This window comes from Neopelma chrysocephalum, unplaced genomic scaffold, assembly GCF_003984885.1.
Source record: "Neopelma chrysocephalum unplaced genomic scaffold, ASM398488v2 Primary Assembly neopelma1_146, whole genome shotgun sequence".
Classification (NCBI taxonomy): Eukaryota; Metazoa; Chordata; class Aves; order Passeriformes; family Pipridae; genus Neopelma; species Neopelma chrysocephalum.
The window spans coordinates 1,265,922-1,283,777 of NW_020897808.1; the positions used below are offsets into that span (position 1 = coordinate 1,265,922).

Consider the following 17,856-nt stretch of genomic DNA (forward strand, 5'->3'; position numbering starts at 1 on the left):
GCCTGGCTGTGGCTGTTGGGTGCCTGCTCTGGCCAGCCCCTGATTTCCTCACCTAAAAAAAATACGTTTTTTCACCAAGCAGGACATTTTTTTGAGAGGGTCCCTCCCTGATAAATGGAAGAGTTGCTTTCTGTGCAAGCGCCTCAGCTCTGCCCTTTGGTCACCTTCCCCTCACCCACCTCCTTGCTTGTGTTGCTGCCATTCTTACTTAGAGATAAAAGGCCTCATTGCTTAAGCTGCTGTTGATATCAGCCAGGAGGAGTGCTTCATATTAAATAGGTGGAATATTTGATGGTTTTTTTCCCCAAGATACACCGTGCACCCAGGCATTTTAGGCTGCTGACAGTTTGAGCTGCAATGCAAAGCAGCCCACCAAGCTAGCAGCAGCAGTGGAAATGAAAGAAGAAAATGCATCCCATTGCTTGGAAAAAAAAAAACAAACAAAACAAAACAAAAGAGATGAGCAACAAGGAAAGGATGAAAGTCCTTCCTCCTCAAAGATCAAAAAGATCAGTCAAAATAGCCAAGCTGGGAGATGCCTGAAAAGTTGCTGGTTCTGCCCGCACCACTTTCCCTGTGATATTCTCTATTGTGCCATACAGAGCAACATAGATTTGGGTGGTTTGGAAATGGAGTGAAATCATTTATGCTTAGAAAATGGCTCCAAGATACCTCTTGATTCTTCTTGAATGTGTCTAGCCTATCTTAACCTCTCCCTGAAATATTATTTATGAAGAAGCCTGCATGTGTTCACCCCAAAGTGCATGCGGCTGTGTCTTCCCAACCTGCACTTGTGAAAGGAGGTGTTTTCCTCCCTGGGGCTTCAGTGATTATAGAGGCAGCTGTAAAGCAGAGCACTCAGGATGTAAAGTGCCCTTCAGATAATGTCTGATAGCAAAACAAATCTGTTTATTCTGCAGTCATTTATACTGACTATTTATCATTAAGGGGGAGGCTGGAGGTGAACACATTACAAAAAATGCAGGTTGCTAAAACAAGCCTATTGGGTTGGTACAAGCTGATGGCTGCCGCTCAGCTCTGTGCTCTCCTTGTTTGAGCTGGGCTAAACCCAGAGGAACAAAAAGGCACCTTGGCATCACCCTTCTTCTGCAGAGCGATGGGCAGCAGTGGTTGATGCTGTTGGTCCTTACACCATTCAACAAATAACTGGCTCATGTGGGGCTAAAGCTAAGCAAAACTGTAGCACCAAATTCAGCAAAAAGGATGAGAGGAGATTCCCGATGGGATGCTTACCCATAAATACATTCACCTGTTTTGAGCAAGCCTTCCTTTTCAAAGCAAGCCCAGGCATCCTTTACTTTGTCTGGGGGTGGAAATGGTCTTGAAAATAGCTGGTGGTTGCTTGAGGGTCCTGTTCTGGGGCTTTACCTGCTCTCCCCTTGTCTTTCACAGAAAGTGGAAGGACGCCCAAGCAGGAGCCAGTCTTCAGGCGAGTCACCATGGAGGACAGTGTCATCTAGCACCTGGGGCACCCGACAAGCCTGCCTCAGCAAGCCCATGCCAGCGTACCACCTCAGCCCCTCTGTGCCTCAGTTTACCCATCCCTCACTTGGGATCGCGCAACAGGAGAGGCAGGAGAAACTAGCCTCAACAAAACCCTCAGCAAACCTTTGCATCCCCAAGGAGAAAACAGCCCAGCTGAGATTCCTGCTGCCCTGTGCAGGCAGTGCCCTGGAAAGTGCCCTCACCGTTTGGTCGCTCGCCTGTTTTTTAAGATGAGCAGAACGGGTGAAAATTGTCTTTTGTAATAAGAAATTAGTTTCATCTGCTCCAAACGTTAACTTTCCAACTTGATAGCACTTAAAGATGGCTGAGCATGCTCACTCCACCATCCTGAGCCCCTCACCGTGCTTGCAAGCTGGGCTGTATAAAGGTGAACCCACTGGATCCAGGTTACTGTTGTAAATACAGACCTGTCTGTGCAAAGAGCTAACAAGGGAAGGAAAAGAGGGACAAAGAAATAGTCCTTACACCAGAAGAAGCTGAACTTGCCAACAGGGTACTGTCAAGCAAAGCTGTTGTGTGTAAATAGGGACTGGCGCATGTGTCCAGCAGCAGCTCTGCTTGGCAGAAGCTTCTCGGGGGAAAGCTGCTCAGATTGTATTGTCTTGTGTAAATAGAGATATTTTTTTGAAAAAAACAAGCCTTAGTATCTTGAAGATAGCGTTTCTCAATCAGCTCAGCTGGGGATGGATATGTGGGAAGCCGTGGAGTCTGCCCGGTGGAGGCTGGTGTGGGGTCTTGCAGCCAAGCTGTGCAGTCACGGTGGGTGCAGGAGGCACCTGAAGGATGACAGACCCATCCATCAGAGGACTCGGCAGACAATTATCCTTCATCCCTGTAAACAGGGTGGACTCACTGGGCCCATGGTCTCCACTGGTGTAAATACTCAGCTACAGCCCACAGAGGACTTGGGCTGCTTGGTGCAGTTGTAGGGGGGGTGGGGGTGGGATGGGCAGAAATCACCAGAGGGATTCAAACCCCATCAGTGTGGTTATTCCCAGAGTTTTAGCATTAGTTTAAAAAAAAAAAACAAGGAAAAAAGAACTCCTGAAGGCTTATTAATGGTGTTGGGCCAATAGTTCAGCTGGCTAAATGGAGACATGCATAGACATCTGTGTCCATGTCAGCCAGTGCCTGTATGTGCAGTTCTCCTCAGCATGTTCGCAAATGCGTGTGCAAGACTGTGCCTGGTGTGGGTGGGTGCCAGCCAGTGCAGGTCCCCATGTCTGTGTAGCTGTGTCTGTGAGGAAAGAGAGAATATGGATGTGTATGTTGTACTCACCTTTATATGCCCAAGCAAGCTTGAGAAGTCATAAGTAGTGCTGCCAGGTCCAGCTTTATTAGCATTAGCACAGAGTAGTGTCCGCACCTCTCCATGGAACGAGGCGTGGCAGGGGTGGCATTAGGTGAGTAAAAGCTGATAAATCTCTGCTCCCCGTTGAGTTGCCATCCGCTGTCCCCTGACGCGGCACAACAGTGGCCATCTGCAAACATTGCCAGCAGAACAGGGCTGCACTCAGGCATGGGCGCTTGCAGGATGTGAGCTGCTGCAGCATGGTACCTGATGGAAGCTGGAGAGGAGCTTCGGGTGTTCCCCTTCATCCTTCACAACTACTTATGCCTTATTTACTCTTGAGTCCAACCATGTGGATTCAGCCAGTGCAGGGAAATTGGAAAAAAAGAATTGAAATTAAAAATTGAAATTGGGGAAAAAAACTATACTTGAAAAAAAAAAAGATATTTTTGAAAATTACACAGAATAACTTTCTCTAGACATAGAAGACTCTCTTCAGCCTAGCATTTTCTAGAAAGCAGGGCCAACATGAAGTGTCCTTCCCCATTAAATAGCGAGATAGTATCAACCAACATATTTAGAATAGTGTTGGGGGCAAAGCCCCTATACCTTTGCTAGGAATGGCCACTGGGCAATAAACAGAAATTGGAAGCTGCTTTAAATGACTGAGGAGTGTGGGCATCTAGAGAGGTAATTTGCTTGCAGTGGTTCAAGGTGAGCTGCAAGGGTTGGTCTTTTCCTCTGGAGTACTTGAATACCTCCTCTGTCATCCACCTCTCTCTGGCTGCTGTTGCCATTAACACCTAACAACTGCTAGTGCCAAGTTATTTACATATTTATCAAACCAGTGCACAGAGAACACTGTGCTTTCATTTTCCACATGCGCACACCTCTTCCCTTGCCCGCTTCTCCAGCCTTGTGTAGTGTCCCTGGGCAAGGTGACCATCATCTTGGTGAGGCTGTGGTTTCCTCCCCAGTGAAGGCTGTCAGCCTTTTTTTCCAGGGAGAAAAATAATGAAAAATATGAACAACCCACCCCGTCCTTGTGCCAGAAATGTTCTGAAAGTCAAACAGTGTGTTAAGCAAAATAAATACCTCCAAAAAATTTGAAAGTTCACAATCTTTCACAGTCATGAGGAGACCATTCTTATGGTTTCTAGAGCCCTGAAGGGCAGTGATAAACCCTGAGCCTGAGGCTTCCTGGCCCTGGGGACGTCTAAGGTGCTGCATGGGAAGAAAGGGGGAATGCAACTGCAGGAAAGAAGATATTCCCTGTTTTTCCACTAGGTTGCAGGAAAGCAGAAATCCGCTGGGTTGAGTGGTGGATTTTTTTTTCATTAGAGCCCTCACTATTAGTTTCTCTCCCCAGACAATCCCATCATCCTGCGCCTTAAACCCTTGCCATTATGTCTAGAAGAGTTATTCTTGGAGGCGTTTACAACAACCTGTAATGTTTCTCTCTCTTTCCAACCCTGAAGAGGCTGACACCCAGTAACTGACAGTTGTAAAGATGAGCCAGACCAACCACAAGTCCTAATAAAAATGATGAATCCCATCCACTGCATCCGTATTGATGGCACACAGGTTATGTGCGGAGGTGAGCCAGTGAGGAGGGGGAGGCAGATATTCACTGAAGATTGTGTCTGGGAGGTGCTGTTACCAAACCCACCCAGCCGCTGGGTTCCCCAGGGCAGAGTTTTGATTTAATCCAGCCCTGAGTCAATAGTGATTGACATTTCACTTGCTTTCCATATCTTAACTGGACTTCCTTACTCCTCAGGCATGGAATGAATCTTAATACATTGTAATTACTGTACTCCTGGTGGTGAACCGGTATGAAAAGCTATCATGGAGAGCATTAATAAAATGTACATTATGAAAAAGAACTTGGCATTGTCTGAAATTAATAATGCACCAGATTTTTCTCATCCATGCCTGCTCATCACAGGCATGCCCTTGAGTTTTCTATTAAAATGACTTATTCAAACTACCTGTATAGCTGTGTTCAGCGTGAAGTTATCTGCTGTAAGTTTGCATCCCAGTTAGATGTACCGCATGAGGACTTATTAATCTTTTATGTCTTTCAGTCATTGATTTTAGTGACATTTATGTAACGCCAGTATGACTAAAATGAACTGATTGATTCATGCGTATGGATTAGTTTGCCTAAGACTTTGAGACTAGGTAGCTTTATCATGCACTGTAATGCCAGAATTCATCACTGTATTATTTACGAGAGACTGAACTGGCTGCATCTCAATAACTGAAGAGATCTTCACTGTTTTATTTATGTATAAATGTTTACTTAATCAGCCGCCAATTTTGTTTAGCAGAATTTGTTAGCAAACGGAAATTGTAAATGATAACGTGGTTTCTATTTTAAAATTTATAGGCTTTCATCTATAGCAAAATCCAAGATTTCCAAAGTGTCTTTGTCTACTGGCAATCAACAAGCTCTCTTGTATATGCTTTCTGGTAATTGCAATTAGCTGCTGCAACATTTCACATAAAAAATAATACAACCCTAATACGGGAGATCTGACTGGTAGTGTCTCAAAGTCGACATAAATATCCCAGTACTTAGAAACATCGCTGCAAGTTTAACGAAGCAACAAGGAGCCACAGGACAGTGCAAAGGCAGGAACTCTGCGGCTTGAGTTGTGGTGGATGTCACTGCTGGCCAGCTGTGGCTTTTTCTGGATCAAGGGGCAGGAGGATGCCACCAGGCAGTGCCTGGGGACCAAACAATGCCAATCTGCAAGGCAGAGCCCATGGACATGCCAGTGTGTTGAGTTCTGCTGCCTTCCCTTGTGAGAAAATCCCGATTCCAGATAAAATGATGTGAAGCTGTGTCTCAACTGCACGGGCCATACCCCCTGCAACAGCTTGAAGAAAGCCTGGTCAAAGGGGGAAAGGAAAGCATCTGCTCACTGTGCGTTTCAGCTGGGAAAGTAGTCAGGCTACAATGTGGGTTTAAGGGTATAGCATCTCAAGGAGTCTTAATCCCAGGTTCCCAATCAATGGCACATGTTTTCTTTGGACCACTCTACTTCTCCTGAGGACCAAGGAATAAGGAGACGAAATGGATTTATTAAATGAAAGTGGAGACTTTCCTGTTAGGAGCCATTTAGAAATATTTTTAGTGCAGAAACACAGAAAAGTGACATGTTAGAGGCCTATAAAATAATAAGTAGTGTCCACAGAAGGTGAATTGAGTGCTGCAGTTCACCATAGGTAATACAGCAAGTGGTACTCTGCAGAGAAATGAAAAAGTGAAGTCTTAAATGTAGTTATAAGTAATGCTTCATTACCCATCACGGGATTAACCCACGGACTCCCTGACCCAATACACCAGTAAGGTGATGTACAATGAGCTTCAGTAAGACATTATATCATTTTACAGTTTAAGGAAAGAAAAAAAAAAGTAAAAAACAAAAAGCCTGTCACCTACAGTCTCTTATTGCAGGGTCAGAAGTAACTGATAGCTCCCTGAGGAAATGAAGAAACACCCCTGCTGAGTCTTCAGCCATATTTCACACTTTTATGATTTTTTTAACCATATTTTTCTTACATAAAAAATTACAATAGTTTTAGTTATGCCTGGAAAATTACTTACCAGCTGGGAGTGCTAAAAGAGGAGTAAACTTTGCACATCAGCACCCTGGGCTATAACTTCAAGAGCATGGCCTCACAGGAGAGGGATGCTGAGGGGTACATGTGCCTCACAATCATTGAACCAGTCGCTGCAGAACTGTTGAGTTGGCTCACAGCACATGGGTGACATCACTGATGCTTTATTTCTGTGGGCTGTGCGTGGCTAGTAAGGGCAAACCCCACGTCCCTCCCTTGAGCAAACCAAGAAAGACCATTACCATTCTGCCTTGAATCCACTTTGCACTCCAGCGGGTCAATATTTAAAGCCAAGCACATCCCCCTTACTGCAAATTCACACACCTAAAGAAATGAGATTTATGGGTTGGTGCTTGCGTTGTGAGATTTTTTCTACAGGAAACTTCTGAGGTAGAGGTGTGAGGCCAAATGATAATCAGTGAGGTGGAAATGTGAGGGTGGCACCTGAGCCTCAGCAACCTCATTTCACCTAGGACTAGCGCTCATCCCTTCTTGGGGCACAGAGCAATGTTATTAGTCAGTTTTGTTGAACAGCTTGTGATTGTGATCTGATACAAGGGGCCCTAAACTGGGAGCTGCAGGTTTGGTTTTGGTTTCTTTACACACTGACGCAAAATTAATCAAAAACATAAGCACTAGCTAAAAAGGCATGGATGCTTTATGAGCCATTCATATGAGGCAGCTCATATATCCACCAGTTTGGTGGCTTTCAGGCTTTAGAACAGATGTTAAAACCTGCCATCCTCAAGTACGCCATGGGCTGATTTTGACCTGAGGCCAAGGTGATGTACCAAACCACAGCCCTGGAGTTGAGAGGTTTATGTCCTCTGAGGTCTACTGCTGTTGGATTAGACATGCCTGTGGAGTGCTCTCAACTGGGTTCCTACTAGCTAGCTTCTGTCTCTGCTGTGAGCTCCATAATCATGGAATCATAGAATGGCTTGGGTTGGAAGGGACCTTAAAGATCATCTCGTTCCAACCCCTCTGCCGTGGACAGGGGCAGCTTTCAACTAGACCAGGTTGCTCAGAGCTCGATCCAGCCTGGTCTTGAACACCTTCAGGGACTGGGCATCCGCATCTTCTCTGGGCAACCTACATGCTCTTATAAAACGTCCCTCTCCCTTCATTCTTGTAGGCTCCCTTTAGATGCTGTAAGGCTCCAATTAGGTCACCCCTAAGCCTTCTCTTCTCCAGGTTGAAAAAAACCAATTGTCTCAATCTGCAGGTTTGTTCATTATTCATTTAGGGCAATTAGGGGAAGTACTTGACAAAGGCTTCAAAAAAAAAAAAAAAGAAAAGAAAAAAAAAGTAAAACCCAGCAAAAGTAAGGTAAGAGCTGCTTTAATTAGCTTTGTGCCCACCTGGATATTTACTCTGGTCCCTAATTGGAGAAGTAACAGCTGCATGTCCTGTGTGTTTCTTGGAGGCCCCTTAGCAAGCCCAGGGTGATTCTGGTGATGGTTTCCTTTATGTAGACCAAAGTGATGAAGCTGATAGTGTTGGAGCAAAGTTATTACTCCTGGTTGAACTGAAGACTAAACTTTAGGAAGATGTTTCAAGACTGACTGGAGTTTTGAAGAATGAGGACCCCTTGGTAAGACACCCCACATGCTAACTGTTTCTCCTGATGTGCAAGTACTGCAGTTTGACTCGTGCCTCAGCAATTAGATTTTATTTCCTGTCTTATCCCCTGTTTATCCATGCTAATAGCTCACCTAGATCTTTTTGGATAACACCTGCTGTGTAGGAAGGTATAAAATTGTAGGAAATGCTGAAAATTTGTCACCGTAATGTCGTCAAAATGGTCTCAATTAAAGGTGTTGCTGCAGGAGTCTGATTTTTTTTTTCTCAAGCTACCCTACATGCATATGAGCTTTTAGTTAGTCATGTTTCAAAATAAAATGAATACATGTCTTTTTCTTCTTTTAATCTGTAAAGCTAAAAATGAAGCTGTTATGTGCATGCTTCCTTCTGCTTGGATGCACTTGCCGGCATCTTCTGCTGTGGGAAGCTGAAGTCACTGATGGCAAGGTTAAATTCAACCTCTCCCTTGTGTGTGTTGAGGGGGCATAAACCAGCATGTGGAAGGTGGGATGTGGGGTAAGGGTGGCTGACCCTCAGGCTGACGTGCTTTGCTGTCCCACGGATGCAGGAGCTGCACAAAAATGTCTTAGAAAACCTAGCTTGCTTTGCAAAGTCTTCTACCTTTACATATGTGTTATTGTATGGATTCAGCGGGGTTATTGTGCACTCCAGCTAAGCACCACCCAAGAGGACCAGTGGCTCCCTGCTGCTCTGTACCTATGCTGAATATTATGTGACTTCCTAAATGGGATGAGGCTGTTATGGCTGAACAACTTCACCATGTGCAGGCTGAGCAGATATCCAGCAAAGAAATCAAAGGCATGATGTCACCAATATTTCTTATCTAAAATTAAATATCTGTCTTAAGTCCCCAGACACACAGAGACTTTGTATTAGAAACATATACTGAGAGTTCAAACTCTGAGTCATCTCATATATATTTCACTCAAGCCAAGGGAATAGCAGTGAGAATAGACCTGCGAAAGAGCAATTCTCTATTCCAGCAAGACGAGGGAGAAAAAATGTTCAGGGAAAATATTAATGGGTTCACAAGCAAAAAAATCTTGCCAATGAAATTGTGGCTCTAATATTCTGTACCTTTGCAGTAAAGGCATGATTTGCTGTGGAAAATGCAGCAGAGAATAAATGCGTCAACTTGTGCTCATTAATGGTAGAGACAGAGCAAGTGGCATTTAAAACAAGCTTGCTCAGAGGGAAAGTGAAAGTTATTTATTTTGAAGTCATAAAATGTTTGTTGACACAATTAGATTTCAAGAGCAAGTTACAGTGCTGTGGGGTGCCATTGGCCGGGCAGGGCTAAGCCAAGCTTTGGACATGCCGAAAGCAAGGGCTGCTTTTCTGCTGCTGCTCTCGGATGCATCACTGGACATGTGACATGGCTGTTGCTGTGCCCTTGTCGAGCACGTGCCACAGTTGTTTCAGTCCAGCCATTGGGAGCTAAAATGGGAGACATGATGCCGGAAATTATTCGTCCCCATCTGTGCTAAATGGCGAATTGTGCCAGTCAGCCAACTTGAGACTCAGCGGCTGCACTCTGAATAGCACAGCGAATAGCTCTGGATCAAGAGCACTTTTAAGATCCCTCTACCTTTTGTCTCCTTAGTATCCCCTTAATGGCCCCTATTTCGTCACCAGTCCCATGGAGGTTCATCTTCTCTCACTGATCTCATACTGTGCATTTTCTTCCCTCCTGAGCAGGATTGTGTGTTGTGGGTACATACTAGCTCCTAAATAGTTTTCTCCAAGGGAGGTAAAAATGTTCCCTACCCTACAAAAGGGCTTTTTCTCCTACCAGCATTTCAGTCATGAATGAGCTGTGCACTGGGTTTCTTGGAATCTGGTGGTCCTGCCCGTACAGGAAAGCATGGGAAGCACAGGGACATCTCTGGAGCTACAGTGAAAAAATCCTGCCCTAGGCTATTCTCCAGCTCTTACTGGATTATAGCCCAGACCTGAGACCAACAGATGCACTGTCAGGTATGAAGTATTGGCCCAAGATTTGTGCTGGCTCTGTAATGGGAACCAATTCCCTTCTCTAATGCACAGTTGTTGCATTGCATAAAAATCATTATTACACATTGTGAAATCTAATTACATTATTGCACACTGTGTATACACTCTAATAAAGTCAGTAGAAGCAATAACACTGCTAGTAATACACCATTCCACTGAAATTACTATTGCTGTCAATTTTACTTTCACTTTTTCTTGATTTACCCTGAAGAACAAGGCTTTCAGCTTGCTTGCTTTGGCAGGTGGTGAAGTGGCAAGACCTTACAAGGGCTGCAGAATCTCACAGCTCCCATTGTGGTAGGGAGCACATGAGGGGACTGCCACATCCTAGCTCTAATACCCAGTGGTGAGATAAGCCCCTCCTGAGGGTTTCAATGCTGTCCTGAGATGGGTTCAAAACCAGCTGGGCTCATTTGCCCTTCAAAGTGCCCCTTGTCTCCACTGATTATAGATCCTTTGGCACCTGTGCTCTTAGGTGTCTGAAATCAGATCAGCTCAAATGCCTCCACCCCTCTGGTGGTGTGGTGGGCGGGAGGAAGACAGATGATCCTTTGTCTTGCTCCACAGATATATGTTTACCAGTGTTGAACTAAGAGGAATTTAGCTCTCAAAGAGTATTTTCAGTTCTCTGCTTCCCCACTGTTAACTTTTCATTGTAAAGCTTGTGTGATGGATATGAACTGCTGGTGCTAACCTGCTGGTTTCTTGCCCTCTGCTCTCCTTGCAAGCTGTCACACAAGCATTTTGTAGTAGTGGAAGAGATAAAGAGAGGCTCCTTAAACATCTCAGCATCTCCAAGGAGGTAGGTGCAGAGTTACCAGCCATTGCCATGCTGTTTGCAACATGCCCTGAATCCGTCAGCTGAAGAAATCACACTGGGAGCTGAGGAGAGACAGTTGTAGGGGTTGTGATGATCTTCTGAAGATCCTTTCTTTTCAACTGTGGCAAATGAGCCCAGGGTTCAGCCACTGAAGAATAAGAAATGAAAAGGGATTATGTAAAACCATGGACTGAGAAAAAGTATGACTTTGTATTTCCTTTCCTAGGCAGTCCAGACACTGGAAGATGCTTTTTTGCAGTCCCCATCACAACCTCTCCAGAAGAAAAGAGTGTGAGCTTGCGGTGTTTCGGTATGTCTTTACTTCTAAACAAAATAGGATGCCAGAAGTTACCCCCCACACAACAACTAAGCACTAACAGGACAAAGCCTGGTACTGCTTGAGTCTCCTGTAATGCCTGTTTACCGAGCCAAAGGTTGTCTAGGGTCCTGCTACTGGAAGCCAAGCACATCTGATTCATCACTTTTCCTAGTATGCCAAGGCGGCTCCATACAAAGTTGGTACTTGGTGTGAGGTGGACAGAGTTTTGGCTTTTTCACAATGTAGATCTTTTTTACATTGGGTAGTACAGCCTTCCAGAAACCCATAGGATCATCTCTCTCCTAGTCCAGCACACAAAGCATCAAATGCACCATGTCAAGACCCAGCCACTCTGCTGACCCTCCTCCATCCATGGAGGCACATCCATCTATGTTTATGTAGTGGTTTGAACCAGGTTTCCCCCTGAAACTAAGAAAGTGGTAACCCCCAGGGGGTGGTGACCCTTGGGGCTTGACCAATCAGTGCTCCTGCAAAATATAAACATATCTCTGGAGACCGAAAAGGAAGCAGTGGTTCTTGTGGGGAGAAGAAGAGGTGGCCATGTTGTAGAGGCCACGAGGAGAAGGGGCTCCGGCCCCTTGGGGGCCTCTGCCCCCCCCAGCCCCCGGTTGGGGGGCTGCAGGGACTCAGAACTGGGCTGAGTGCCTGTGGCTAAGAGCTGGGAGAATTTCTCCCGGTAGGCAGCCTTGGGAGACGCTGGGAGCAGACGGAGCAGCAGTAGACACAGCAGCGTCCGAAGAGCAGTGGCAAAGAGCCAACTGATAAGGACCAAAAGGAGCAGCAGAAGCCGGTATGCTGCATGGAAGACACAGAGATGTCTGAAGAGAAGGAAGAAGCAGCAGCAGGAGTAGAACCGAGCCAGCAGCAGGAACAGAGTTTTGGAGGGTAAGAACTGGACAAACCAAAACCCCCAAACTCACTAGAGACCCCTCCGAGAAAAAGGAGGAGGTGGTGGACTGAGAGGAGTCCTAAAGTGCAATATGCACTGCTGAGAGGAGCTAGGAAGCTCATGGCCTCCTGAGAGATAAGCCAGGACGGCCGAAGGAATGTGTGTGTGTGGGGGGTGACCTTGGCCCCCCTGCTCCAGCTTCAGAGAAGCTGGCAGCCATCTTTGAGGCAGAGCATGGGAGCTCTGCACAGGGGCTTGATTTCCCCTGAGGATACCAGACCATCACGAAGACCCCGGTGCTTCGTGATATGACCATGGTGTAGCGGCCGTGTCTGGGGTTACGCAGCCCATGGAAAGACCCCCTGTTTGAAGACGGGGGCCGAGAGAGGCTTGGAAGACCTCCCTCGTGTGTGCTGGCAGAGAGCCAGCAACTACTACTGCTGCCTAGAAGAGAAGACACAGAAAGCCTACTGCCTAGAGAGAGCCTGCTGCTGACAGACTGGAAGGGGTCTTTTCTTCTTCTTCTCTCCTGGACTTTTATTTGGAGGGAGAAGAGATTGGGCCCATTGTAAATATTATTGTCATGGTAGAGATAGATATAGAGTTAAGATTGTATGCAGTGTATTATAGTATTTATTTATGTGTATAGTCTTTGTAATATATTCCTTCCCCCATATTGAGTCTCGTGTTTTTGTCTGGAAAACCCATCTCACATGGGGTTGAGATGTGGGTGGGGGGCTAGGAATCAGAATTGGATTTTGGGCCTGCTGAAACCATGACAGTTTACCACTGAAGCATCTTGTAAAACAAAAGTGATTCATTTACTCTGCCTAAATACTGCCCAGAAGTGGCCCACATATTAGCTTTTTGTCTGTCTGTCTTTTTCCAAGAAAATCTGCATGGAGACACATGTCTGTGGAGCACCTTTGGATCCAAATGTGTAATTCTCATCACAATGTTCAAACTGTAGAGGACCTTCCTCTCTTTAATACTGCAAACTGTGTCTATAGATGTGTTGGAAAAACATTCTTTGCAGTAGCCAGCAGGGTATGAAGTGCATTCTGGCTATAGATACTACTTTTCTAGGCTTTCTGTGCTGCCACAGGCTCCTCATGGAGAAAGCTTTGAGGGAGCAGAGGCAGGCAGAGACAAGGTGCTGGGATGAAGGAAATGATGGGGGACTATCAAGAGAGAGGAGAGTATTTATCTCTACTGTAGGTATCTCACCAGTTATCAGACGCATCAGGTAAAAGAGATGTGTGCAGGTAAGCTTTAATTCTTCCAGCCACTGAATATTTTTTTAGTCACCCTGAGCTTGTAATAAGTTAATTAAAAATCTCAGTTTAGTATTCAGCAGTCCTCCACTGGGAAGGTATGCATGAACTTAACTGTGTCCTCTTGGCCCCCTGAATTCCTGTTCTGTGCACACATTTCACATAAAGGATACTACCACTCCTTTTTCTGTCTTGTGCCAGTCTCAGAAATCACAGATCTCTATCTCTGGTAGCTCTTTGGCAATCATTCCTTAAGGAGCTGCTTGTCCTCTGGGGTTTTTTTCCTTCCTTCTCTTGGACAAAAGTCTGGAGAAGAGAGAAGTGGTAAAAGCTATATATGTAAAATCAAAGAGAAATTGGGAGGCAATGAGGAGGCTGGTGACAGGTGAGGAATAGGAGGAAAATACCATAAGCAACCCTATCTTTCTTTCCTGTGGGGTAAGAAGGTCAAGCTTCCTCAGCACACAGCTGAGTGCTAGTTATAACTGTCAAGTTTGTATCGAACCTACTACCTGATTTTTCCCTGTAGTAAATTACTGTAGAAGTCAACAGTATTTCTGCCTTTATTGCAGAATCATGGCTATCGGATACAGAACAGACAAAAGGGCTGCCTTGATAAAGGCCTCCCCCTGATGCAGTGATTTATGAGCAGTGCTGGCTTTCCAGGTCCTGCTATAAAAGATATTGCTGGAAGGAATATGGTCTCAGTCTCCCCTGCCCTGAAACAGAGGTGTGAATATTGCTTGTGGACAAACAAGGGCTTCCTGAGCCAGCTGACCTTCATAAATCATCTGGACTGGGATGCAGCAGCCAACACCACTCAGTCGAAGCTGACCAAGTCCAAATGCAGAGCAGTCCAAGCTTGCATTCCAAGTACAGAGGATGCTAACCTCCTGGAGACTCAGAAGGGTCAGGAGGTCCGGGATCACTGCTTTGGTGTGGTGTGGTATGAGTGACAATCCTTCTCCATTTATATGTGTTGCAATGTTTGAAAGAAAACAAGAAAAATCTGTGCCCCCCCTAGAAGCACAAGGCTATTGAGGAATTAGTGAAATCACACTGTTTGAAGACTCTCAGATGCTGTTCTGTTGGGAGAGTTCTGAGGCTGCCATAAAATCCCTTTGGATAAGACTCAGTAAACATCTGGTAGCTTTTTTAAAAAATAAAAACTATAATTGTTTTAGGCCTTGTTGTCTGCCCATGCTGGTAATGTGCCTGTGAGGTCTAATTAGTTGACAAGTGACAAAAGAGGCTACTGTAGCGAAGGGGAGGCTGGGTGCCAGGATCGTTAGATAAGTTGGGCAAGAGCCACAAGAGCCAGCAGGTGATGGATTCAGGAAAGGTGTATTATCCCCTGCTTTGTTACAGATGCAGGGACATGAGGAAACGAGGCAAATTGATAAGCCAAAGGCTCAGTGTTTTGCTATTCATTGGATCTGCAGTCTCCTGTGAGCGTGGTGGTGAAGTTCTGTAATAGCTGTTCAGTGCTAAAAAAGCCCTGACCTTCAGCCTCTATTGAGTACCTTTCAATGCTTGTGAAAATAAGATGGAGAGGACTTGCACCTGAGTCTAGCGTGAGTAAGATTAGTAAAAACTCTGGTGTACACTGATGTAGCTACATTCTTGTTTGCTATCAGTGATAAAATCCCCACTCACTGTGAGCAAAAGCTGAATTGGTTCAAGGCAGAAGAGAGTCCCCTCTGCTTTTATAAGTGAGTCTGTGGGACAAGATCATTACTTGTGGACTGCAAAAGCTTTGCTTGGGTCTTCCCCTTGAATAGATGTTTGTTCCTAAATTGATACACTTATTATCCCTATATTTATGTAGATAAAATATTTTAAAAATGTTGCCTTTCAGGCAAAGAGATCCGGGGACCTCAGAAAGCTTTCCAGATCTGGGTGGACTGGTTCATCTGGTATCTACCTTTATATCAGTGTAAGAACTACAATCTGACCATCTACACCAGGGTAGAGCTGGCCTTGTCAGCAACACAGAGATGCCCAAAATGTGTGAAGGTGTGGGTTCAGGTGCCGTATGCCATTGCTTTTGAGTGTACCAGTCCTGATGCTTGGGGTTTTTTTACTACTGGATCTATGACCTGGCTGAGCTCTGCTTTTCCTTAGCTTAGCACGTATGGATTTGAAAGGGTATTTTCAAGTGTTTAAGCACTGCTTACCGCAGTACTCTAGTTTTGTTTCAAGGAATTAGATCCTCTTCATTTGTCTTGGCTCCTCATCAAAGGGGTAACGAGATGAGTTGCGGGGACAGAGTAATGGTGGGGTACGTCAATATCTCTTGTCTACCTTTCCCAGCACTTATGCTTAGATTGCAGTACTTTTTCCAGGTGTTCCTGTGCAAATCCACTGGTAGATTTGGAAATCCCACAGCTGTTGGTGTCATACCTACACCAACATCTGGCTCATCATTGCTAGACTCCCCAGGCCATGCTGCTAGAAGTGGATTTGATTTGTGTTGAAGTCCCATTGAATCACAATTACCAATGGGAAGGAGTCACAAATAAGGTTGTGTAAAGGAGATCACCAAAAGTGAAGATGAGATCACCATGATATCTGCCAGCAAATTCAAAGTCAGTAGCTGTATTTGTTTCCCCATATCATAGTTCCCTCCCGCCTCCACATTGCTCCATCAGGATGATGCATTGTGGACAGCAAGGAAAATCCCACCAGGGACACCCACCTTGGACATCCCACCACCTTGCTCTCCTACTATAAATTAGGAATAACCTCACTAAAATAAAAAGAATTCTCCAGGGTAACACTTTCTAAAGAAAAGAAGGAAATGTTTCACTCTCACTTTCTTCTGTCCAGGGCACCATGAAATTAACATTTTTGAGTTTAAATTGCTGCTAACCTTAAAACTCTGTTCAATATTAAAGAATAAAATTATATATCTGGTATATATAATAGTATATTATAGATATAATATAAAAATATATGTTAATTATATTCATTATAATTATTAATTATAACGATTACATTAATATATAATACTATAAATAGAAATTATATATATAAAGACTTCCAAGTTCATGTTTTGGCAGCCAGTTAAGTGGCTTGATTTGGTTTTGGTCTGATAAATGGGAGCAAAAGAAGCAATTGAATCTCCACACCCAGAAACCCCATGCATTGCTCCAGCTCTTGGTTTAGTTTGTCCACTCTGAAAGATATCTAGTGAAGTTCTCTCTGGCTAAGATAGTGCTCTGAAATTTTAGGGAAGGCAGAGGAGCAAAAGAGTGGGAGATGGATGGAAGCAGGTAAAACACATTAAAATCTCTTAGAAGAATGGCTTTGTTCTCTTGAGAACCACAACAGTAATACACCCTACTCAACAGCTTTTAACACTTCTGTCCCTTTATTCCTTTGGAAGCAGGGGAAATCCAAAATCCAAACAAGGCAACAACGCTGCGCTCTTTCTTCTTCTTATGACACAACACAGTTCAAGGGCAGAATACTTAAAATTTTTATGTTAAGATCACAGGAAATGAGGTACCATCATCTTTACATTCCTGGCATGATCTGCTTCTCAAATGAAAATTTTGGATAATGATTATTGTTTAAAAATAACAAGGATGACAAAGGCAAAGTAGGAAATGCACTGTAAATGCAGAAAAAATTATCCTGGCACCACCTGCTTGTTTGTACATGTATATGTGTACATAAAAAAAGAAAAACTTACTGAGTTTTTGAATACAAATGAGACTGGCAAGAAGTGTTTTTCCCCAAGCCGTTGCATATTCCACAGTCCTGTCACGAAAATGTCTTTCCTCCCACCTCTGACATTCTATTGTTGCTTTTCAACCAAAACAAAGTGAAAGGAGATGAAAAGATTGAAGAGGAAATGGAAAGTTATTTTCAAAGGTAATTTCTGTCAGGTTTTTTTTAATCGTGTGCTGGCATGGTGACAAAATTTACCAGTGTGTGTTCAGAATGATATTTGGTGATTTGTTTTACTATTTTTTTTTTTTAGCTAAATAACAGCAATGTTTGCAGCACTGGAATGCCTCTTTCCCAATTTCAGGAGCTCACAGACTGGAAAGCGAATTAAAAATAAAAGAAGAAAGAATAAAATGTCCATTTTGGATGTCCTAGCTGTTACAAAGTGACCTGCATCCTTGAGCAGCCCTTCACGCCTCAGAAACGAGGATTAGCAGCAGAATCAATGGATAATGTTGGTACAGGCACAAGATGAGCAACCCCAGAACTGGTGTTCAGCCTAGCTGTGCTTATGAGTGCATGTGAGACACCCAGCTAAAAGCCTGATCAGTGCAGGATTAATCCCTGTAACAGTACTTTTCAGTTTTTTTCCAGTGACTTCTTCAAGCAGCACCTAAAAGAGCTAGCTGCGGGCACGCACATCATTAGCGAGCACGCTGGTTTCATTTCCTTTTGTTTCAGTGCATATTTTAGAAGATTATCTTATTTTGGAAAAGTTTGCCCTAAGTGGTG

General features: G+C 44.4%; 1 protein-coding gene across 2 annotated transcripts in view; it reads left to right on the forward strand.

The window, feature by feature from the left end:
* ADGRL3 (adhesion G protein-coupled receptor L3) overlaps positions 1 to 3,771 on the forward strand; it is a 508,023-nt gene extending 504,252 nt beyond the window's left edge. For both annotated transcript variants that reach the window (XM_027700313.1, XM_027700317.1), the window contains one exon: positions 1,414 to 3,771. In XM_027700313.1, the coding sequence (XP_027556114.1) occupies positions 1,414 to 1,481 (68 nt within the window). In that variant the 3' untranslated portion in view covers positions 1,482 to 3,771. The remainder of the gene's footprint in view (positions 1 to 1,413) is intronic.
* Positions 3,772 to 17,856: the final 14,085 nt, after the last annotated feature.